This window comes from Pieris brassicae, chromosome 4, assembly GCF_905147105.1.
Source record: "Pieris brassicae chromosome 4, ilPieBrab1.1, whole genome shotgun sequence".
Taxonomy (NCBI): domain Eukaryota; kingdom Metazoa; phylum Arthropoda; class Insecta; order Lepidoptera; family Pieridae; genus Pieris; species Pieris brassicae.
The window spans coordinates 16,826,350-16,847,347 of record NC_059668.1 but is presented as its reverse complement, the minus strand read 5'-3'; the positions used below and the strand labels follow the sequence as shown (position 1 = coordinate 16,847,347).

The window sequence follows — 20,998 nt, the reverse complement described above, 5'->3', positions numbered from 1 at the left end:
GATCAGGGCTGCATTGCAGGTACAGGGCGGCGCGCCCGGGCCGCCTGCGGGCGCGGGCGCAGCGCTGAGCGGCGCCGCACCGCACAAGGACGAGTGGTTCGTCTGAGGCGGCCCGGTCGGGCCCGCAGGGCGGGGGCGCCGTACCGGCCCCCTTCCGCACCCAGTTACGGGTCTACACCGCACACACCCGACACTCAACACCCATATATCCATCCATCAATCGACGCGTGGAAAGTTCGTGTTTGCAATTTCTTATTGTAATTTGTATCGCGGAATATTTTTTATTCGTAAAGATATTTGAGTTCGTGTCGGTGGTGGATTGGAAGAAATAATTTTATTAGTCGTGGCGTAGGTGATAGGCCCCGATAGACCGTTGATCGTGATTTTTTATGTTCATTTAGGTTTCTGTTAATATTTAAGAAAATCTATAAAGTTATAAGAAAAAAATTTATACATATTTTAAGCTCTTTTTTATATTCTATGTGGCGTGCTCTTAGTTTGCATCGGGTCGGTTTTAAACCATTTAAATGTTATTTACAAATGATGCAATAAAATCGTTGTAATCATATCATTAAAAAATGTGTAAAGATAATAATAAACTTATCTCCTTCAGCAATATTCAAGAAGCAACAAAAACTAAACGATACTTTCACATATCTACTATATTGTGCAAAGCTTCAATATATCGCCAATCAATAAATAAAACAATTAAAATCATATCTTATATCGTATCGCGTCTTTTTATTACCTATTTTTAATTATGATATTAAGATTTTACAAATAACAATTTTGACACAGGCTTCTAATTATTGTACTATTTTACAAAAGCTATTTGGTTGTATGTTTTTGCGTCTGTCAGTTCTAATAAGCAACACAGGACCAGTTTAGCAATAATCTCTTGAATTATAGTGTTCTGTTAACGTAATAAATAATATCATTTTAGTACTAAATACTAATTAAAAGCAATACACGTTGTACTCCGGTTTTCTTTGAATTGGCAACAGATGGCGCTGTATTACTTTAAGTATCTAAGCACAGACACAAACTTCCATTGGGCGATATTCAAAAACGAGACTAGATGACTCTCGTGTGTCTGGATTTTAACATACGTGAGTTCGCTCTAGGTCTTGTTTTGGAATCTTACTCTATAGACTCAATACCAAAATCATACCAATTTACATATTGCATTGTATTGTATAACTAGATCGCGTCACTAACCTGTTCTAGACATATCTATTGCGATAATATTAAATCCTAAGTGGTCGTATCGCGTTTGTTAAGGTATTTTGGCTACAAATTCCAGGAAGAGGGTATCAATCAGACTACGGTTCCTGTATGTCTAAATTCCTATCCGTTTTTGTCACACGGGAGACATAGCGCTAAGTCACAGACCTTAAGTTCTCGGATGGATTTACGGTCCGAAATGAACAATTGTTTTCAAACGCGGCTCGACCACTATTTATGTTGAAACAATAAACTATTTAAAGTAAGATCAAAAGTTTTTATACGTTTCCTAATATTTTGCATTATAAAACATAATCATGATTCATAATCATAGAATAGAAGAATGTATAAATTTAATTTAAATATAGATAAGGTGTGTCCTAAACTTTATAAGTCGTTGGAGCGTATGTTTGTACCTTTGAATAGATCTAGTATAATATTATCGCGCTGATAATCTGATGAATCTATCCGAATGTATGAAATAAATAATTTTAGTGGACTTTTTTTAGATAAACTTGTTTAGTGGGCGTTCGCGCCGTGTATTTTGGTGTTAATGCAGTGTAAATTTATTATGACATTAAACATTTTTGGCTTATCATTGTGTTTTTTTAATCTCAAACTTATATCCAAGTATCTATATGGCAAGCTATAATTTCCCGTAACCATTAAACGACAATGATCGTCAAAGAAACGCAGAAAGAACATTTTTTAAAACTTTCGTTTATTGGAAATTATATCCAAATTCTAGGTAATAAAGACGAGGTGACAATTAATCAGACTTAAAGTAATAACATAATAATCTACCCCGAAATTTTCAATTAGCTGGATACGCTTATTACAATTTAACAAGTCTTGTACCAGCAATATTTATAACAAAGTATAATTTAGTATAACTAGCGCTACCTGGAGATAGTTGTGCTAACTAATATACTACCAAAACGCGCATAGTCATAGAATTTCAAATTACCATAGATCATTTTAATTTTCAATAAACTTTCATTATTTTTGTGTAAATGCTAAAGTAACTGAAGATTATCGAAAAGGTTTTTATATTCAGACATTATGCTTAATATATTTTTAAATAGTTTGTGTAGAAATATAATAATGAGAGTAAATTAAACTAAAAAAGTCAGAGGCAAATCGTGGTCCAAGGTAAAAATGCAAACGTATTACGTACGTAACGTACAACAGAATCACCAAATTCCAGAAATGAATCCAAATTAAAAAATAATAATTAGTGACCAGCAGGGTTAGTGAATGAAATAGTTAAAACTACAGAGATCATTGTTAAATCTTACAAATCTCTTTTTAAGTTTTTGTCACTGCCCTCTACTACAAACATTGCTTACTAACGCTTATAAAATTACACATGCATGAAGTAGTAATACAGTGGTATATAGGTACGTATGTTATTTTGTGTATCACGCCATCTGTGCCTTATAAACAGAACTCCTTCCGTTAGCGTGAAGCGTTAGATTTTTCTTAATCACATAATACAATCAATATTCTTATGATATATATGTATATATACAAAACGCAGTTCATTTCAGTGCAAAAAAAATTAAGAAGTTGATATGAATTTTAATATTGAAGTTCGTTTTATGCAAAAAGTTATTTTGGACAAATCATGCCAGTGTGACCAGTTACAGCAGGTTCCTGGCCATATGGTAGAAATGTAGCAACTTAAAACAATTAAAATTAAATAATATGTGTATAATGTATATATAATGCAATCGCTTGCATTAAAACTGCAGTTACTTGAATTTTGTCATATCATGTTTCGATTCGGTAGCTAACTTTATTATTACCTACGTCATTAAAAATCATCAAAAGAGGACTACACGACAGTTGAATTATGTGTCTAAACTATGCGGTTCTCTCATATGATTTGCCTTCGCCGTACGAGAGAGATTTAAACTGGCATATAGAAAGAAAATTCCATGGGTACAAAGTCGTGAAGTAACTGCACGAACTCAGAGTTAACAGGCGCGTAGTCAAACCACCACGCAATACTGCAGTTAAAAATCACTAAACACTTGCATACTAACTTAAGTTTATATTATATAAAGTATATATTATTATCTATCGAATTATAGTGGTGGCAAATTTGGTAGGATTTCTAGATAAAGTTTTTACCGGTTCTTTGTTATGTGTATGGCAACCCAGAATGGTTTAAATTTTTATTTTTCAGTTGAACTCAAAGCGTTGATAGTAATGGTATTCTCGAGATCGAGTTGATGGCTTACGGAATAATTACGATACAACATTATAAGTGATTTTTTATTTATTTTTTATATTTATGATATAATTAAACCATCAAAAAGTGTAATAAAGAGTGGTTAATAATTTAACAATGTGTTCATACTTTTGCAAGTGATATTAAACAAATTTTTGAAAGTGATGTGGTAAAAATGTGGCGATATATTCTTTTTACGTTACTGCTGACCACGGCTGATGGCAGAGAAAAGAAGCACAGGCATCATAAACCTGGTATGTATAATGTTAACTATAAATGTTAATATATACTTGGCCATTTTGTTTGAAAACAGGCAACATAAGTTAAGGGTTAATAACGAGAAAATCGGGTATTATTAAGTAAATACACAATCAAATTCTGCCTTCGATTAAAAGTTCATCTACGTCTATTCCGATATTTGTTACTTACACCACATCTGATTACAAAATCAGTATTTATTAAATTAAAGTTGAATTAGTTGGCAGTACTAACGGACAAACTTTTATTGAGCGTTCCGGGTATTTTGAATATTTCAATGATATTTTTACTAAATTCGCTATTAATATATATTATACTATTTTTCTGTGGAACTGTAATATATCCCTCAAAATGTCCACGTAAATTTTTTTACAATGATGCGTTATACTAATTCATAATCAATATAAGTAGGTGTTTCTAATATCGTTAAAAGTGTAAAAAGTACTATTCGGCTATCAGCTAGGTATAGCTACAGGTTAGGATATAAAATAAAGTATAAATTACATATAAATTCTTACACTATATGTATATTTTAATGTCGTGTCGTGATTTCTTATAAACTAAAACAATGTAGGTATTTATAATTTAAAAAATTGTTGCGTTTTCTCTTCGAAACATTTTTTTTAAGAAACTCACTGATCCCTATAATCTGATGGCGTGCGCACGACTATCCTGACTTCCTGGCTGGACCGGTGCGTCAATTATCGCCTTCTGGATAATTATCACACCGGGACTACTATCCCTCTCGGAACTTATTTTTGAACCATTCTAAAAATGTTTGTATTGTAAACCGTCGAACGTGCTTCAGAGTATTAACAAAATATTAGAAGGTAAGGAATCTGTGTTGCCAGTTGCGTTAATGCTAGAATCTTTTTGTAGTTTTGAAAATATGTAAAAGTAAAAATTACGTAAATATTGTAGTAATGACGTATAGACTATAGACTTAGAAGCGCGGAATTTATATTTACCGTAGAATTCACTGATTTTTATTTCTTATTTCTATTAAGAGTTAATTTTAATATAGAAAATATTGAAAAGAAATAAATATAAATTCCATTTATTTAATATTGTATGTATATGAAAAAAGTATATTATGAACTAGAACATATTTGTTTTGACTCCCCAGGAGACACTGTATATATGATATTAAGATTATACACGTGTGTCTGCCACTATTGGGTATTACGACATTTCAGGAAATCAAACAAACGACCATAATAAAAACACATTTGTAATTTATATTATACTCGTATATTAAAATGTCCATCTTTTAATACGTATGTTTGGTGTGAATATGTAGTTTAGACTGCTCAATAAATAATATTCAAGATATGAATATTATTACAAGCTAAGTACAGTAAGCCGGTGACGAATGCCGGTGCGTAGTCGTGTTTAGAAAGACAACTTTTTGTGGCAATTCCTTGCAACTAACTGCATCGTTAGTTTCTTGTAATTATTTAAAACTATTTTAACAGACTGTTGTGACAACAGTTTTCGAAGTTTAGTTCAAAAATATGATTTATTATACGATAGTATTAATAATATTTGTATCGTTTTGTCCTCGTGTTGGGCACAGCAGACTAATGACCTATTAGGACAAAAGTGATCGTGAAACAGATACAGAAATCTAAGGCCAAGATCAACTGTTGAAGCGCCACTGTATTTTGTCCGCGAAAACTACGTAACGTTTTATATTTTGCTCACCTACAAATTTTCCTTCATATACGTTATAATATTTTAATACTTAAATATATTAATTATTTTAATACTTATATATATATATATATATATCATAAAATACCTTCGATATAGCCTTTTGAATTGACCAGAGAATTGAATTATTCAAAATACAGGTGCTAGTAAATAGATTTTGATTGATAAGTATATTCTATATATTATGTTTTACAAAAATATAAATAATTAATAAATATCTAATAAAATACTGTGCTTATAGTTATAGTCCAAAACGTTATTTGCCATCTCAATATAACTTTAAAGTTAATTTATTATTGCTGTGTTGATTAAGGTATAGATACCCTAAATAAAAGTATAAGAAAAAAACATCTCATTAATAGAATGTTTGGATTACCATGACAAAGGCCAAACAAAACATTTAAAAGAACATATTTTATATGTATTCTATCTGTTTATAGTGATATTTTGCTGTGCAATTTTCCATAGGTGACCAGTTAATTTTAAAATCTCTTTAAATAGCGAATACTTTTCAGACATCAAACTTTATATATTTATACTATATGTATTTTAGGTGTTAACTACTGTGTGTTCAATGCAATACCTAATTTATTATTTATACTTATTGCAATACACAGGAACTCGGTTGGTTCACGGCCAATTGATAAAATACAAGACTGGCTATATGGTCGCTTTCATTAACCTAAAACATTTAACAAAACTTAGTTCACACTCAACCTAATTATTAAAATATTTCAGTTCTTTATAGTGTTATTGGAATCCTTAAATGTCCAGGAACTGTAGATAAAAAAAATTACGTGTAACGAGATCTCTTTCTCCAACCACTGAACGCATAACCAATATTATTTATGTAAATTGAGAATGATCGAGCAGGTAAAATGGACGGAAGAACGTACTTACACAACAATAGACAGCTAACCACATCTCAAACACAATTTGAACGGAAATCGTAAGCTTTTATCGTAATTAACATCGCTTTTATTTAAAAACCTACTATTACACTAGTTTCCTAACCAAATCAGTCACTTAACTAATTTTAAAATAACAATTCATACCCATACATGCACCTACTCGTATAATAGAAACTTGTGCCTGACACAGGACAGCTTTGATGTCCATTTCTTTCAATCTCACAGTAGGTCAAACACTATAGTACTTTTAACTGCTATAATGGTATAAATCTTATGGTATTGCTAATCCTTAGTTTGTTGTTTTTTCTAAATAAATAAAATAAAGTAGAAAGGAACAATGTCAATTATAATACGATAAGTTAAGACGGACACGGCTTCTTAAAAAATAACAGCGTATTTAAAATTATAAATATTTTATATTTAAATTTAAAATTATTATTTAATAATACAAATTTATTTTGTAATGAGATCATTCAACGTTTTAATGGACCACCGTAATATTACTCGTACGCGTAAAAATCTCACGAATCGAGAACAAAAACGATAATTACTATTTTATTTTGGATTCGCAAGGGTAAGTGACCGCTGACTCACCGAAGCTATGATTATATTTATCGATTTTAAACTATATTCTTTGGGTATAGAGATGACATTTGCTAAATAAACTTGAAGTATATGTCACATTTGTGAATCAGGCCGATCTATATCTGTTCTCCCTCTCGGTGTCTAGTACTAAATTCGCGCCCCTACTTTTAGAAACTCATTGAGCTTTGCAGTGACAAAATCACATTAAGTGTCGTATTTGTACCAATAGATTTACAATGTTGAATAAATTTCGCGATTTTTTTTTAAATTATTATTATTTAGTATTTGTTCTCCAAGTTCACATCTAAACTAAAAATTACACATGTCTGATAGTTAAAGGACGATTAAATTTCGTTCGTATTATTTTTCGTTATAGTTAACAACACTTACTATATATGTATGTAATATAAAGTTGTGTATACATTAAGCAGTGTGAATTTCCATCTGTCCAGTTTGATTGATAAAGAAACGTAATCTCGTGGTAACATGATCAGATTCAATTGATTTTCTTGCTCCACATTTGGTTACTAATTAAACATTTTGAACGGATTATCTACTAGTTTTTATTTGCCTTAATAAAACCTTATTACATGGACAATTCAAAACTGCATAGTAAACTTAGCATTAAAAAAACCTTTTGAACCGAATTTTATGTCCAATTCTTGGCTCTGGTAGACCGATTGTGATGATTGATGTGTTAGATGATTTATTCTGATGCTGCTTGGCACCGTATATTAATAACATTATAATTTATTGATTGAGGATAGTTTATGTGCCGGATTTAACAATTGTAAAAAGGTTTTAGAAGTGTATTTTTGACTTACTGATTCATATCATATAATGAGAAAATGCCACAGGGTGCAAACTTTATAAATTTGTTTTAATTTTCTTTTAATTTATTTTTAATTATTTTTATCATTACTAAGTAGATTATAAAAAATGTAAATAAATACTGTAGGTATATTTTATTGTAATAAAACGAGATACATTTATTATAATGACGTTTTGACGACAATTTTCACAATTTATTATTGGATTTTAAGAATGTATTTTATTCTCCATGTGTGCCTCTCCATCCATTGATACATATTTTTTACAATCATACTATTAAGAACTAATACACTTTTTTTACATTTTACTTGTAAATGAATGTCGTGTAAAAACTAGGGGCTCTTTACAAGTGGTTTCTCCACCCCATAGAACAATCAACCTGTCAGGGTATCTAATGAACAATGCGTTCCTGGAACCATCTACCTGTTTCCTGTTCATTTGACGAGTCAGTGTGAACAGTTAACATGTTAGGATTAAAAAATTCAGAATCTATAGTCCAGTTAAATATATTGCGATAAGCTCTACGTTGTCAAATCATGTATTTTTTTTATGTCAGCGATATTAACTGATTATTAATTGTTGCTTTTAGTACACTAATCCCTACCAAATATCACTAATTCGTTTTTTGAATAGATTACATTCTTTTTAGTTCCAATTAATATATTTTAGATAAATTCCATAAATTTAGGTGCAACATTTGCAGGACAGGCTGGAGAATGCTGTGCTTAATATCTAAAACAACCTCTAAAGGCAGAGACTGTACTAATAATGATATAACAAAATGGCGCGTGTGGTTTACGTGACTTTGATGATGATTACCAATTACAAACAAACAATTTTGGTTTTTGCTGTCTCACTTCTCTGCGCATTTATCGACGGCTCTTGTGTTTATTTGTTTGGTAACTATATTCAGCTCTTAGGTTTTAAAAAAAGTGATTGAAAACCGCAACAACTGTCTGTCAGATTAGTCAGGGGCAGTGAATCAGGCGCTATTAATATGCGCACTCGCGACAGTCGAGAGCTAATCAGTGCAGACATAAATACTAGCAGGTGCCAAAAACTGTTTTATCTCAAATGAAGGGATATTTGAAATAGTAATATATCGTTTTTAAATGTATGCGTGTATAAATTTTTAAACATTAAATGCGTCTCCGGTTTACAAAATAATACATAATACTCCAAATACGTATATGTCTGATTTTGTTTTTATAATTAAAAGTTTAAATTATTTTAATTAAGTTTTTAAATAACAGGAAAAATTACTTTGGTTCCACATTTAAATTTCGAATTTAAACTACATGACTATTGAGCCAGATAATTTGAAGGCGGAAGGAATTAAATTTTACGATCTTACCTCGTGTTATATGAGACTGCACCTAATAGGACAACTCGTGTTCTGGAAGAAGCTAATCTTCGCATTTTATTTGTGTAATAACAGTTAACGCGGTAGCATTGGCGGTGCAGTCGTAACTTCATTAAGTTGTCAGAAAAGCTGGAAGACATCTGGGAGATACGGTTTAAATTAATAGATATTTTGTGAATGGTAAGAAGGAAACGACTGGTTTAATATGCCATGCAATATTTGGATGTTATATACAGATAGAATATTGGTAATGAACATGATCGTTTCTTACAGATTTAGCAGGCTTAAACCATTTTTTTGTGATAAGCAAGTCTTATCGTAGACACATAATGACAACATTCTATAAAGCTTTGTTTTAAAGTGACACGTAGTTACAATGTAAACAATATATTCGCCCTGGTTTCGTACCTATTCTAGATGCTACATACACTTTAAGTTTATCCAAGCTTGTAATATCAGATTAGTATTTTTTTAAAGTATATATAACGAAGATTATGATCGTAGCTTACTAGATTTTTATTAGGAGAATGGATAGAAGCTATGTTTATATCGCCTCGTAACACCTACTGATACAATAATTTAATAATTAAAAATTAATTATTATTACTATGTAGGTTAAGAATATAATTTGTTAGTACTGCAAGGTATATAAGTTAATCTAAATGGTTTGGCCTTTGTTGTAAATAAATTCATCACGCATATGTAACAAAAATTAAAAACATTAAAACTTATATATAATTAGACGCGAAAATCAAAATATAATATCAAAAGTGATCGTAGTACTAACATTCTTCGGACCTATAAAATATTTCTTTGAAGACACCAACCAGTTACGATATCTTTAGGTATCGTTGTGGTCGTGCGGTCAAAGATTTTGGGCATAAAAAGCCTCTATGGCTTTGAGAACTGGTTCCATCCCAATTATTTCTCCTCTCGGCTAATTGGCTCGAAACAATGTTGAAATTAAACATTGTTACACTGGACAGTTTTCAAGACAGTTAAACTCTGTTAGGTAGATACTAAGTTCTGTTAAATGATATTGGCGTTCAACCGACCTGTTCTGTATCTTGTCTTCTTAAATACTTTTTCTTCTTTGTCTGATTAAGGACACGCAAGGGAGTTTCTGCCGCGCACCACCTCTTTGTGACACCAGCTGCCAGAATAGGTATTTCCGAACTGATAGATAGGGACCTTCAACAAAAGAGCGTGCTATTTCCTGAAAGATCTTCTTTTTAGTTATTATCTTTATTCAGAGTCAAAATCCGCCTTCGAGTTTTCCTCCTGTGCCATAAAAACTTGGAATCTATTAAAAAATATTCAGCTTTCTGTGCTGAACACACGCAATTGACTTTTTATGTCTAAGACACGTGTTACCTTAAAATGTTTTCCTTCACCGAACGAGCAAGTTGAGCCGGGATTTGAACCTACCGCTTTAAGGATGAGATTCGCACCATCAATTATCATTATTCAACATTACTGTGAGTTAAATAATAAACGGCTTTCTTGAGCACCACATATGCCTTAAGCAGTACTTTGATTACTCAATTCTTATTAACTCATCTTCGTGGTAAAGAAATTATAAAAGTTTTCACTATCCTAGCTAACCTAGACACCATAATTCATAACGTTTGAAACTGGTTAGGCATCGAAGACCCAGACTGGATATACCTTGGATCCCGTTAATGATCGCATAGCACACTGTGACATATTCTACACACATGATGTCGTATATTACAATCATGTTTCGTTATATTAACTCCCTTATTTCATATTATAGCTTATTATAGGGTAAGAAATTTTTTAACCGACTTTAAACCGTAAGAGGTACAATTTCATAAATCCTGTACATATACAATGATTGAAGTGTTTCGGATCAACTGCGAAGTTCATAAAAAGAAGTGAAATGTTCTGAAGATTTATCAATCTACTCTGTGTAAAAAACAATAATCAGAAATAATTGCTTGGCGTACAATATACCATAATATCTATACCAAAAACTATACTCATGTATAGAAGCATATTGTAAAAGCGTCTCAGTGAGAAGAATATAAGGTCAAGATTAATAACGAACTTTGTATACACGGTCTAATGACAGCTATTCAAACATATTAATAAATTTGATCCAGTTTTTATTTCATTTCCTAATTCCAGATTTGTCTGTATAAACTCAAATACAATTGCGTTAAATCAACAAGCTAATGAGTGGAACAAATCGGTTCATGTGTAATATGCACCACTCTTTGGCGTCCAATGGTCTGGTTACATACTGCATACCAGGGCTGGACTATGCGTGTGGTACAAAATATAAGCTTAAGATATTCTACAACTTTTTAACTTGACTGATGACAGTATTAAAAAAAATTGAATTAGTCAGCGTAGTATTGCGTGTTAGTCTTAGTCAGAAGTAACCGTAAAGGAAACAAAGAACATTATTCATGTTGATGTATAAAACAGGAATCAGACCTAAACAGTTGTAGTGGCACTTGTTGCTTGTATGTATTATTTAAGAAATAGGGTTGAACTTAAATTGTGTAGTTAATTAAGCAATTACTGCTTTAAGTGAATTCGTTACATTTTAACAATAAAAAAGTTCTTAGGTTTCCGTACCTTATAAGCCTGTTATATATAGGTAAGAAAGTCATGTGTTAAAAACTCGTGTATATAGAGTCGCGTCTATGTCTATTGGTTTATTGTGTCGAGGCGCATTTTTTTACCTGGTGAAAATGGACACACGCTCCATTCATGACTTATCGCAACAGTCAGTGGCTGTGTGGTTGTGCACTAAGGCTTCTAGTACTATGCGAGAACCAGTTTTACTTACAAGCAACGTGCGATCGCACGCGCTGCTTGGACCTCTGACGATAGGTAAAAAAATGTTTGCTAAACAAAAATATGTAGGCGTCGATATTCAAAAACAGCGAACACCTACGTCAAGTGTAACTACATACATATTTGTAACATTTTAAAGTAACTTATATTGTTAGAAGAGTTTAATATAGTGCTTGGTTCTATTATAGTTATTTTGCATACCTTTCTATTTGTCTCTTTAATTATTTAGCAATTTATTTGATATTTAGCGTAGAGTGACTGACGCTGTCTTTGGGCCTCACATGTGTTTCATTTATAATTTTTCTGACGAGACATAGTTCAGTCTTTTGTGTCTATAGTTATACATTAAAATGCATTTAAAACAATACATTTCGGCTTTCTTTTACACGCCTAAAGTTTATGTATATAATTTTCACAACGATTTTAAACCCATCTATGCTAGTTTTGATATAGAGTCTCGAAATGTCTAAACACGTCCGTAACTTTGTTTACGACATTCCAAGCGTCGCTGTGTGGTCTATGTTATGAGGGACTGTTGTGAACTATTTATGTACATAATTATTAAAATGCTTAAAAATAAATCAATATATCTTTATATACGCCTTTTTCCCGAAGGGGTAGGCTGCACCTGCTGTCTGCCCTGACTTACCTCTCTCGCTTTATCCCTTTCATGACTTTCACCATGCATGCTCGTCGGTTATAGGAACTATTAACTTGTCCCTTTTTTATTACCTCTTGGATTCGGTCCAGGTATTTCGGACAAGGACTACCCAACACGACATCACCAGCCATGGTTGCAGCCCTCAGTCATGCACTTCTTTAAACTGAAACTATTCTCTATCTTCTATCTATCTCTCCATCTACTTCGCCAATTTAGTTTCACTACGTCCTCTTTTATCCTACACTGCCATATTTCTTCTATCAAAGAATGAACTAATTTTATTAGGAATCTATTAAGTAGTAAGTACAAAGCCTAAGTACAAAGTGTCTGTAAAAATTTTATTCATCTTTTTTTCCTTGTATTACTTCCTGACATTTTGTGTAACATTTAATACTTTGTCAAACTGACGAGCTACAGACCCCCATGCGACACGTTGCAATCACGTAATTATATCGTGGTGTGGGGCCGATTTTATTTTTTGCTCTACATTGCATTCTCGGGGCTATGTTTACAGTTATCCTTCTAAAGAGGGAGTTATGTAATTTACATGTATAAACTAAAAACACAGTATACTCAAAGTTACGTGAGGAAGACTTTTTTGGATTGTTGTAGCAATTTGCACTAATTCGGTACAGCTTCCCTGTAACCGTCTCCTAATCTATCTCCTCTAATGGAGGCTTGGCGTCTGACCGACGAGAAAAATTATACGTATTGGATTTGAACATACATAAGTCTCGTTTCTTAATCGTACTCTTGAAGGGTTCTTTAGCTTCTTTTGATCTTCTTACAAGCAAGATAAATTTATACATTTCCAAATGTATTTCTGTATAACGATTCAAGCAGTAAAATTAAAGCTACCTAACGAGTGGTCCCCATGAGTTAGTCATTAAAAAATAAATGGCCCACTTTCGTGACCATTATTCTTAGAAAGGAAACAATGAGATTCGTAGTTAACCTACTAAAAGGCGCTATCTTTTTTTCTTTTAACCTTTCTAAGAATATCGATTAATTATCTTAAATTGTTATGACGGTTTCCTTAAGGACCGATATACATCTCCATGTTTGATCAGTTTTGTTTCGTTCTTCAGTTTCTGAATTTTATTGAATTAAATAAAACTAAATGGTTTTAGTTATTACTTTATTTCACAACACAGTAATACTACAACTGCGGTAAAGTATTAGAGACGTCAAGAATAAAATTATTTAATAATATCGCGCTTAAATAAAACAGTAATACAAGTTTGTATTAGTCGCGTATCATAATATTTTTTGTAAATTAAGTTTTGTGTTATTGAATTATAATAAATATAATATTATTATTAAACTGGTTTGTTTTCAACCTTTCAGCGACTTAAAGTCTTATTAGCTTAGTAAGGGAATATTTGGTCTCCGGCATCTGCTTTTTGTTGTGATTTTTCGGCGTTGACGGCGTATAGGTAAAACGGTTAAAAGCAACCCTATTGTGCACCAACGTCAGCATGTGCAGCAGGTCGTAGAACTCGTGGTAAGTCTCGATAATGTCACATAGGTCTTGGATCAGGAATGAACCGTATACATTTCTGTATGAGACGTGATCTGAAAATCAACATATTAACTATTTGAACAACCCATATAAAAGTCTACATTTTGTATTTAAGTGAGTGGTTATTGCAAGGCGTATAGCTTAGAGATGGGTTGACTTGCAGAGAATAATATTTTCAAATTGCAGTGCGTAGCGTAGTAGCTTCAGCGTGCGATCAGCAGCTCTAATCCCGGATGTCGAAGGTTCCATTCTTGGTTGTGCACCGAAGGGCTTTCTGCTTCTGAGCAGTTGTAGCTCCACTGGTCATGGTTAACTTCGTGTTCTAATGTGGCCTAAATATTTGGACCAAATATATGGTACTATTATTAATATACACTTCGTTTCCTTAAAAATACAAATAAAAATCAGGTTACATAAGTTATCAGGCGACGGGCGGCCTCGCTAACAAGCGAATTCTTTTATTATCAATTTCAGTACCGTAGTAAATTAAATGTAACGATTTAATTTAGTATAAAAAATGGCCCTTAATTAATCACCTTCAACAGTTGAGTACAGTACGAGAAAATCTGCGTGTGTGGGAATAAGATAAGAAGCCCGCCCAGAACTATCTAACTCAATTCTCCTGCCGCTGTCCATCCGATTTCCTTTGCAGGCCTGTCAACAAAAAAATTATAATAATAAATCTATTTATTTTTCTTTATTATATTTATTGACTGTGAAATAAAATTTGAATTTACAATCAAAATATTACATACCTGAACAAACAATACTTTAGGTTTTCCCAGCAAACTAGAATGACAATTTTCAAGTATAGCTAAAACGTCCTTGAATTGATATGGACGATCTGCAGCGTATATTATACCATCCTTGTCACCATGTGATAGAAAAGCGAAGAATATGCAAGACGCCTCTTTGTGATCTTTAGACGTTACTGTAATAAAAATTGCGCCATTTGTCTCTCAATTAAGTATGGGCCTAATAAAAGACTAAAGATTAGTTAAATTTAATATCGTCGCCATGGTAAACATACGTTATAGGTTTTAAAGGTACGATTGGAAGCCGAGACTTAGCCCTTTGCTTCGGCTTGTAGTCGACCCGAAACAAATATAATATAAAATAGATAATAGAACTAAAAATAAGAAGAATACGTAAAGTTAGCGCAAAAATTACATTATGCTCTAAACGAGTAGTGGCAATGGGCGCGGCATTTAGCAAAATGTGCAAATAAAAAGTGGACTTTAAAGTCAACTACATAACATATGCAAAGGAGTACAGGGCGAGCTAAAAAAAGGTGGATAGAAAATAGAAAAACTAAACCGTATACTTAGCATTTAAAATAGTCGGTTAAACTTAAGTTAAAATTTAAAAATAAAATATTTCTAACTTTCTGTGATTTCATCCAAGATTTGTCGATGCTCTTTGTCATTAAAATCTTTAACTTTAAATCCGAGACTTCCAAATACCTCTTTTAGTCTACTAACGTCTTTTTCTGTTCCATCTCTTGTGGTGGGCTTTTTGTTACTGCAAAATAGCAAATATTTTTAATTATGTTCTAAAAAAAATTCAGTGAAATAGCCAAATTGGTTGCGTGGTTGCGACACAAGTTTGTGCATCCAAAGAAACTGTTTATAAGACTTCATGTTTCAAGACAATTGTAAGCTTAAATGTGGATTATGTAATGTACAACTTACTTGAAATATTTCGTTTTTTGAAACTCAAAATGATTAAAAATGTACAAGTATTTGATTCCGCTCATATCATAGTAGAGATCGTTAGGATTAAACGACGGTTTCGTTCGTATTTCGACTGGAACGCTGTAAATAACAATAAAAGTATTATTTCTGGCTTTGCAGTTTTTGTGGCTTAAACGTTTTCTTTGTTCTATATATAATGCAGATCTTCTAGAGATTCTATTCTAATAGTGTATACTTTTGTTTAATAAAATGTATATTAACCTTGAATTTGTCTCCTGTCTTTCACTGGCGCTTGCGTCGACTTGGGTCTCCTCCATTTTAAATTATAAAACTGAACACAATACACTATCAGACTCAAACCGTAGTAATACTGATTGAGTGTTGAACGTTCGACTTATATGACCGCCTCATTCGTGATAAGCTTTGAGTCTTATCCTGCCCTTAGACAAAATACTTTTAGCCTCTGGTTAACGCGAACTTGAAAACAATATATACATATCCTCATTTTTATTCACACAACACATCCGTATTAGATATAAATATACTAATAATATACTTCCTTAAATGTATTACATACTTTTTATTGATTTTTCCTTCTGTGAAATGCCAATAAATTAAGTCGTAATTAAAGAATGTCATTACTATTATCGTGAATGAATAGTATAATTAGCAAAGTTTGTTTTAATATCTAAAAGTCACAGTTTTGTCGAGAAGTAACTTTAAATGGTCACGTGACAAACATGAACGACGTTGAAATTGATCACTAATGTCAATTTGTCTACAAATTCTGTTATCTTTGCATGAGTTTCAATTCTATATATCTTCCCTGTAAAATGTATGAGAAACTACAAGTTTTTATACATTTTAAAAGCTTTGACACTTAAAAACAAAGAGCTTTCATCTTTTACGTTTAATCATAATGTGAAATTTACTGGGAGTCGACAGAAAGTCATTAAAGAATTGTCCGTTTATATATTTGACAGTGTTACTTAGAAATGACGTTTCCTTAAACAATTTTGGAAAGATTAGTAAACTTCCAATCCTAAATAGATAAATATTTCACGACGATATTTATTTATGCAAATAAAAAATAAAATAAAAATCCAGCAATTTCATATTTTAGTAAAACTGCGTTATATATGAAAAGGTATTATTATTATTTATAAATCGATACATTATTGCATCTAGTACTTTAACATTTCGTATTATCGCTTTGACTGATACATGTTATCAAAATGCTGTGATGACCAGATAAGCGTAAAGCATTTAAAATACGTTATTTTGCGAAACCTTTTTAGAAATATCGTTTTCAATAAATTTTGAAACAGAACACAAATCCCGTTCTTAATGTTTAAATTGAATAGAAATATTATTATATCCGTCTACCTAGTTCTATTTTATTATAGAAAAAAGCGTTATAAGACAGGAAATCTTATGTTATATCAATGAATTACCAAATGTATAATTATTACGAAGACGGTAAGAGAAATGCACTTTATATTAACATATCTATTCCTCGAGGCCCATTTGGCTTATGAAACTGATAACAGATTAGCATAGCTCGCAACCGGTTTTGAGCTGGTTTCAGATCAATATCGAGTTAGGAACATTACCTATGCTCTAACCTTACCTCCTGGGACAGTACTCATAAAATGAATTAGTTGATCTGAGCCGAATGGTTTCGTTATTAATTTCTCGTATATGAACCGACAGTTGATGATTTCAATACAAGTCTAAACATCGAAGACTGATTTTAACTGTTAGAAATTCAAATTTTAAGTTATACTAACATAATTTTTAATTAAGAATTATTGTTTCGTTGGGCCTCAAACTCATTCCGAGTTCACATTCTGAATTCGTGTGCTTAAATAGAAAAATCGAAATAGATATGGAATGTTACTTTCCCCGACGCGTGCGGACAGGAATACTTAATTAGCCGCTACACAGTTAACAAATACTCCTGATACTGATCAGGTAACCGGTTCCGATCCTTCCTCCTACTGCATCATTGAAATGCTTAGACATTTAATATTATTAGAGAAACAATAAAATACCTGTTATATGCGTTAAATAATGCGATTAATGAGGTATGGGAAAGCTTCTAGTCCAATTCGTTTTTTAATTATGGAAGTCATACTTACGGAAATATCTTTTTAAAATCTAACCCTTAGTATTTCTTATACTGTAATCAAATAAACTAAGTATTCATTCATTGGCCATAGTATATAGGTTAAGTATATAAATCTGTTCGACGTCCTGATGGACAGAAAAACTGTGTCCAATTTGTGTTTCCACCACATTATTATAAACTTCTTTTTTTATTTGAAATTATGTATACAATAAATAAATTAATTTTAAAAACGATGGTGTTTTAATAGAATTTAACATACGTCTTTAAGCTGCGCCTTATCTGTGATTTAATAAATAAATTGTTACGATTGAAATGTCCTAACTCTCTCTTGACGATTTATGATCACATTAATCACAAATTTTAAAGTCCATATGATGCCTTTATAAGATTACAGCTTGTATCACGGCTCTTCCGAAATTGTTCCCACGGGCTGAGTCCAGACTTAAGTGGCGCTCTCTAACGATAATCTGTCCAAGAATTATGTTTTATTTGAACATAAGCCTTTCACACTATACTAAAAGCAAGACCTGATTCATTCAAATAAAATGTGAACAATATATAAATACAATTTAACTTTTTTTGGAAAAGAAGCAACGTATTATTTACTTTTTAGATTATTTTAATTACCAAAGGATAAGATGGATCTTTGTGTATATAGTTAAAAGTTGACACTGTTTCTCAGTTTTCTTAATACTTTTAAATGTAAATTTATGTATTTTCCACAATAATTGTAACAATTGCAATAGCTTATTCAAAAAAAAACAAATATTTATTTAGTAGATGTATTATATTGTTACGATGTATGGATATGTAACCAACAGAGAAATAGATGTATACATATATATCTATATTTTGGGCCAATTAAACATGCACAACATATTTTGGTTATAGAACAAAACATTGTACATTATTCATCATGATCGACATAATTTTGTGTCAAAGCTCTCCTTGTTGTCACCACACTCGTGGCGAACATATCAATGTCAATAGTCAACTCATTAAATCTGTTCGCTGCTCTAACCATAAAGTTGCTCCCTCTATAATTTGTATTTACTTTAGTTACATGTAATAGGTTCATGTGTCTTAGACTTTTGTTATATGTACGTAGGTTTATTTTGCTTAACAGCTCGGCACAATCGACCTTACCAGTAGCTATTTTCATAAGGTAGACAGTGTCCGCAATATCACGTCGTAATAATAAAGGTATATGAAAGTGTTTACAACGGGCTCTGTAGTCAGGCAGCGAAATTTTGGCCTTATATGGCATGTGTTTAATTGCAAAAATTATTTAGGATATTTTCATTTCGATTATTATAAATAGCATACTGAGGGTTCCTAAGTTGCTTCCAACATATGAACAATACAGAATTTTCAATGTGCAAGACATTGGGTAAAACTAGATGATGTTTTAAAATAAATTAGCTTATTATCATGCAAAATGATGATACTTTTATAATAATCATATCATTATCATAAAAACATGAGCTTTTACTATATTCATTTATTTCTAAAATTCTTGTTTAGCTTCCTATTTTTAACTGCGTAAATTACTTAATGATTTGTGGAGTTCCAAATGAGGACATTTTTCATTATAATTTACTTCTCTCTGTGTGACACCCAAGAGAGTCGGATATAAACAAACAAACCACCGTTACATTTTGTTGCTAGGATGTTTTATCGTCTATTTTAAATAATGTCTGAAGTAGCACAGAGCATCATCACAAAACACAAATCATTTAGAATAATGAAGAGATCTTACTTTGTCGGTTACCGCCGACAGCCATAGATTACAATTGCTGAACTATTATAGATTATGTTTGGATGTTATTAGGCTGTCAAGAATTTTAAATTATAGTTCTTATTAAGATTGTTTTCACGTTTCAAATTGATCGAAATATTCTTTAATAATAATGTATGTGCAAAAGTGTTGCTTTGTTCGCTAAGATAAAGTATATTTTTGTAAGCCAGATTTATGTATTGGATAAAGAAATTCCAACTAAAATTGTATAAAAATTAAAGAAAGGTATCCTTTTATTTTAAAGTATAAGATAAAGTCTCTCAGAAAAGGTGTTCTAAAGGATAATTGCTACTAGTATATTCCTAAATAGTAATTTATTGAGCCGACTTGACTGTGGAACCTAACCATTGAACTCAATTAACTTCTGTTTCTTTTGAGGATCCCGATATGGCTCTACTAACGAACCATTACTCGTACTGATGTACACAATAGCTTTATCGGCATTTATAGATATCATTTCAGTGATGCCAATTTGTTTATATAGATAGATGTTGGTACAGGGATTAGCATGAACTTTTTTTTGTTCAAATAAGAATTGAATTTCTGACAGTTCATAAGTAAAGTATCGCCTTCAGTGTGGTCCAATTGACGATGTACGAAAATACATATTTGTGCTAAGGCCTCTTTTAAGAAAAAGGTTTTGTGTAAAAAATTTTTTTTCACAATTTGGTTAACAAATGAATTATCATTATACATTATCAAAATCGTTAACTAAAAATGTTTATAAAAATATCAATATACGTTAAACTTAAATTTTCTTTATTTTGCTGTTTTTAATTTATAATAAAAACAAATGAATATTGTACGAAGTGTTATTTATTTCAGTACTCGCTCTATTTGATATTGAAGATCATTTCGTAATCCACGCTTTCAATATTTCACTTCTCCTTAAATATGCGTAACCAAACGTAACCAAATCGGAAGCTAATTAGCCCAATTGTAAGGGCCCAGCACGGTCGCAGCGGTCCCTAATATGGCGTTTATAACGAGGCAGCCATATTGGGTACAATCGCCTTCGATAACCATGTCCATCTTTACATTAGAATATGGTGATTGTTTATTCTAAAGGCTTTTACCAAAAGTTTTGTATGTCTCTTATTTATTGTTAGGTATTTGAAACCTCCGCTAATGTTCGTAAGTTCGATTGAGTATATACTATATAGTGTTTTAATACAGTTAGATATGAACAGTTATCATAGAGAATACAATAGGGTTATAAAAAATAAATACAAAATGATTTAT

The 20,998-nt window shown here is 31.7% G+C and overlaps 2 protein-coding genes across 2 annotated transcripts in view; one reads left to right on the top strand and one right to left on the bottom strand.

Annotated features, from left to right (window-relative positions):
- Positions 1–3,452: 3,452 nt before the first annotated feature.
- LOC123708519 (laminin subunit alpha-1) overlaps positions 3,453–20,998 on the top strand; it is a 125,846-nt gene continuing 108,300 nt past the window's right edge. Inside the window, exon 1 of the mRNA XM_045659274.1 lies at positions 3,453–3,714. Coding sequence (XP_045515230.1) covers positions 3,636–3,714 — 79 coding nt within the window. The 5' untranslated portion in view covers positions 3,453–3,635. The remainder of the gene's footprint in view (positions 3,715–20,998) is intronic.
- On the bottom strand, positions 13,788–16,180 carry LOC123708521 (caspase-like). Its single transcript, XM_045659278.1, has 6 exons — positions 16,089–16,180; positions 15,825–15,947; positions 15,518–15,654; positions 14,889–15,064; positions 14,670–14,787; positions 13,788–14,186 (listed from the first exon to the last, which is right to left on the bottom strand). The coding sequence occupies exons 1-6, from the start codon at positions 16,142–16,144 to the stop codon at positions 13,963–13,965; spliced, it is 834 nt and encodes a 277-aa protein (XP_045515234.1). The 5' UTR covers positions 16,145–16,180; the 3' UTR covers positions 13,788–13,962.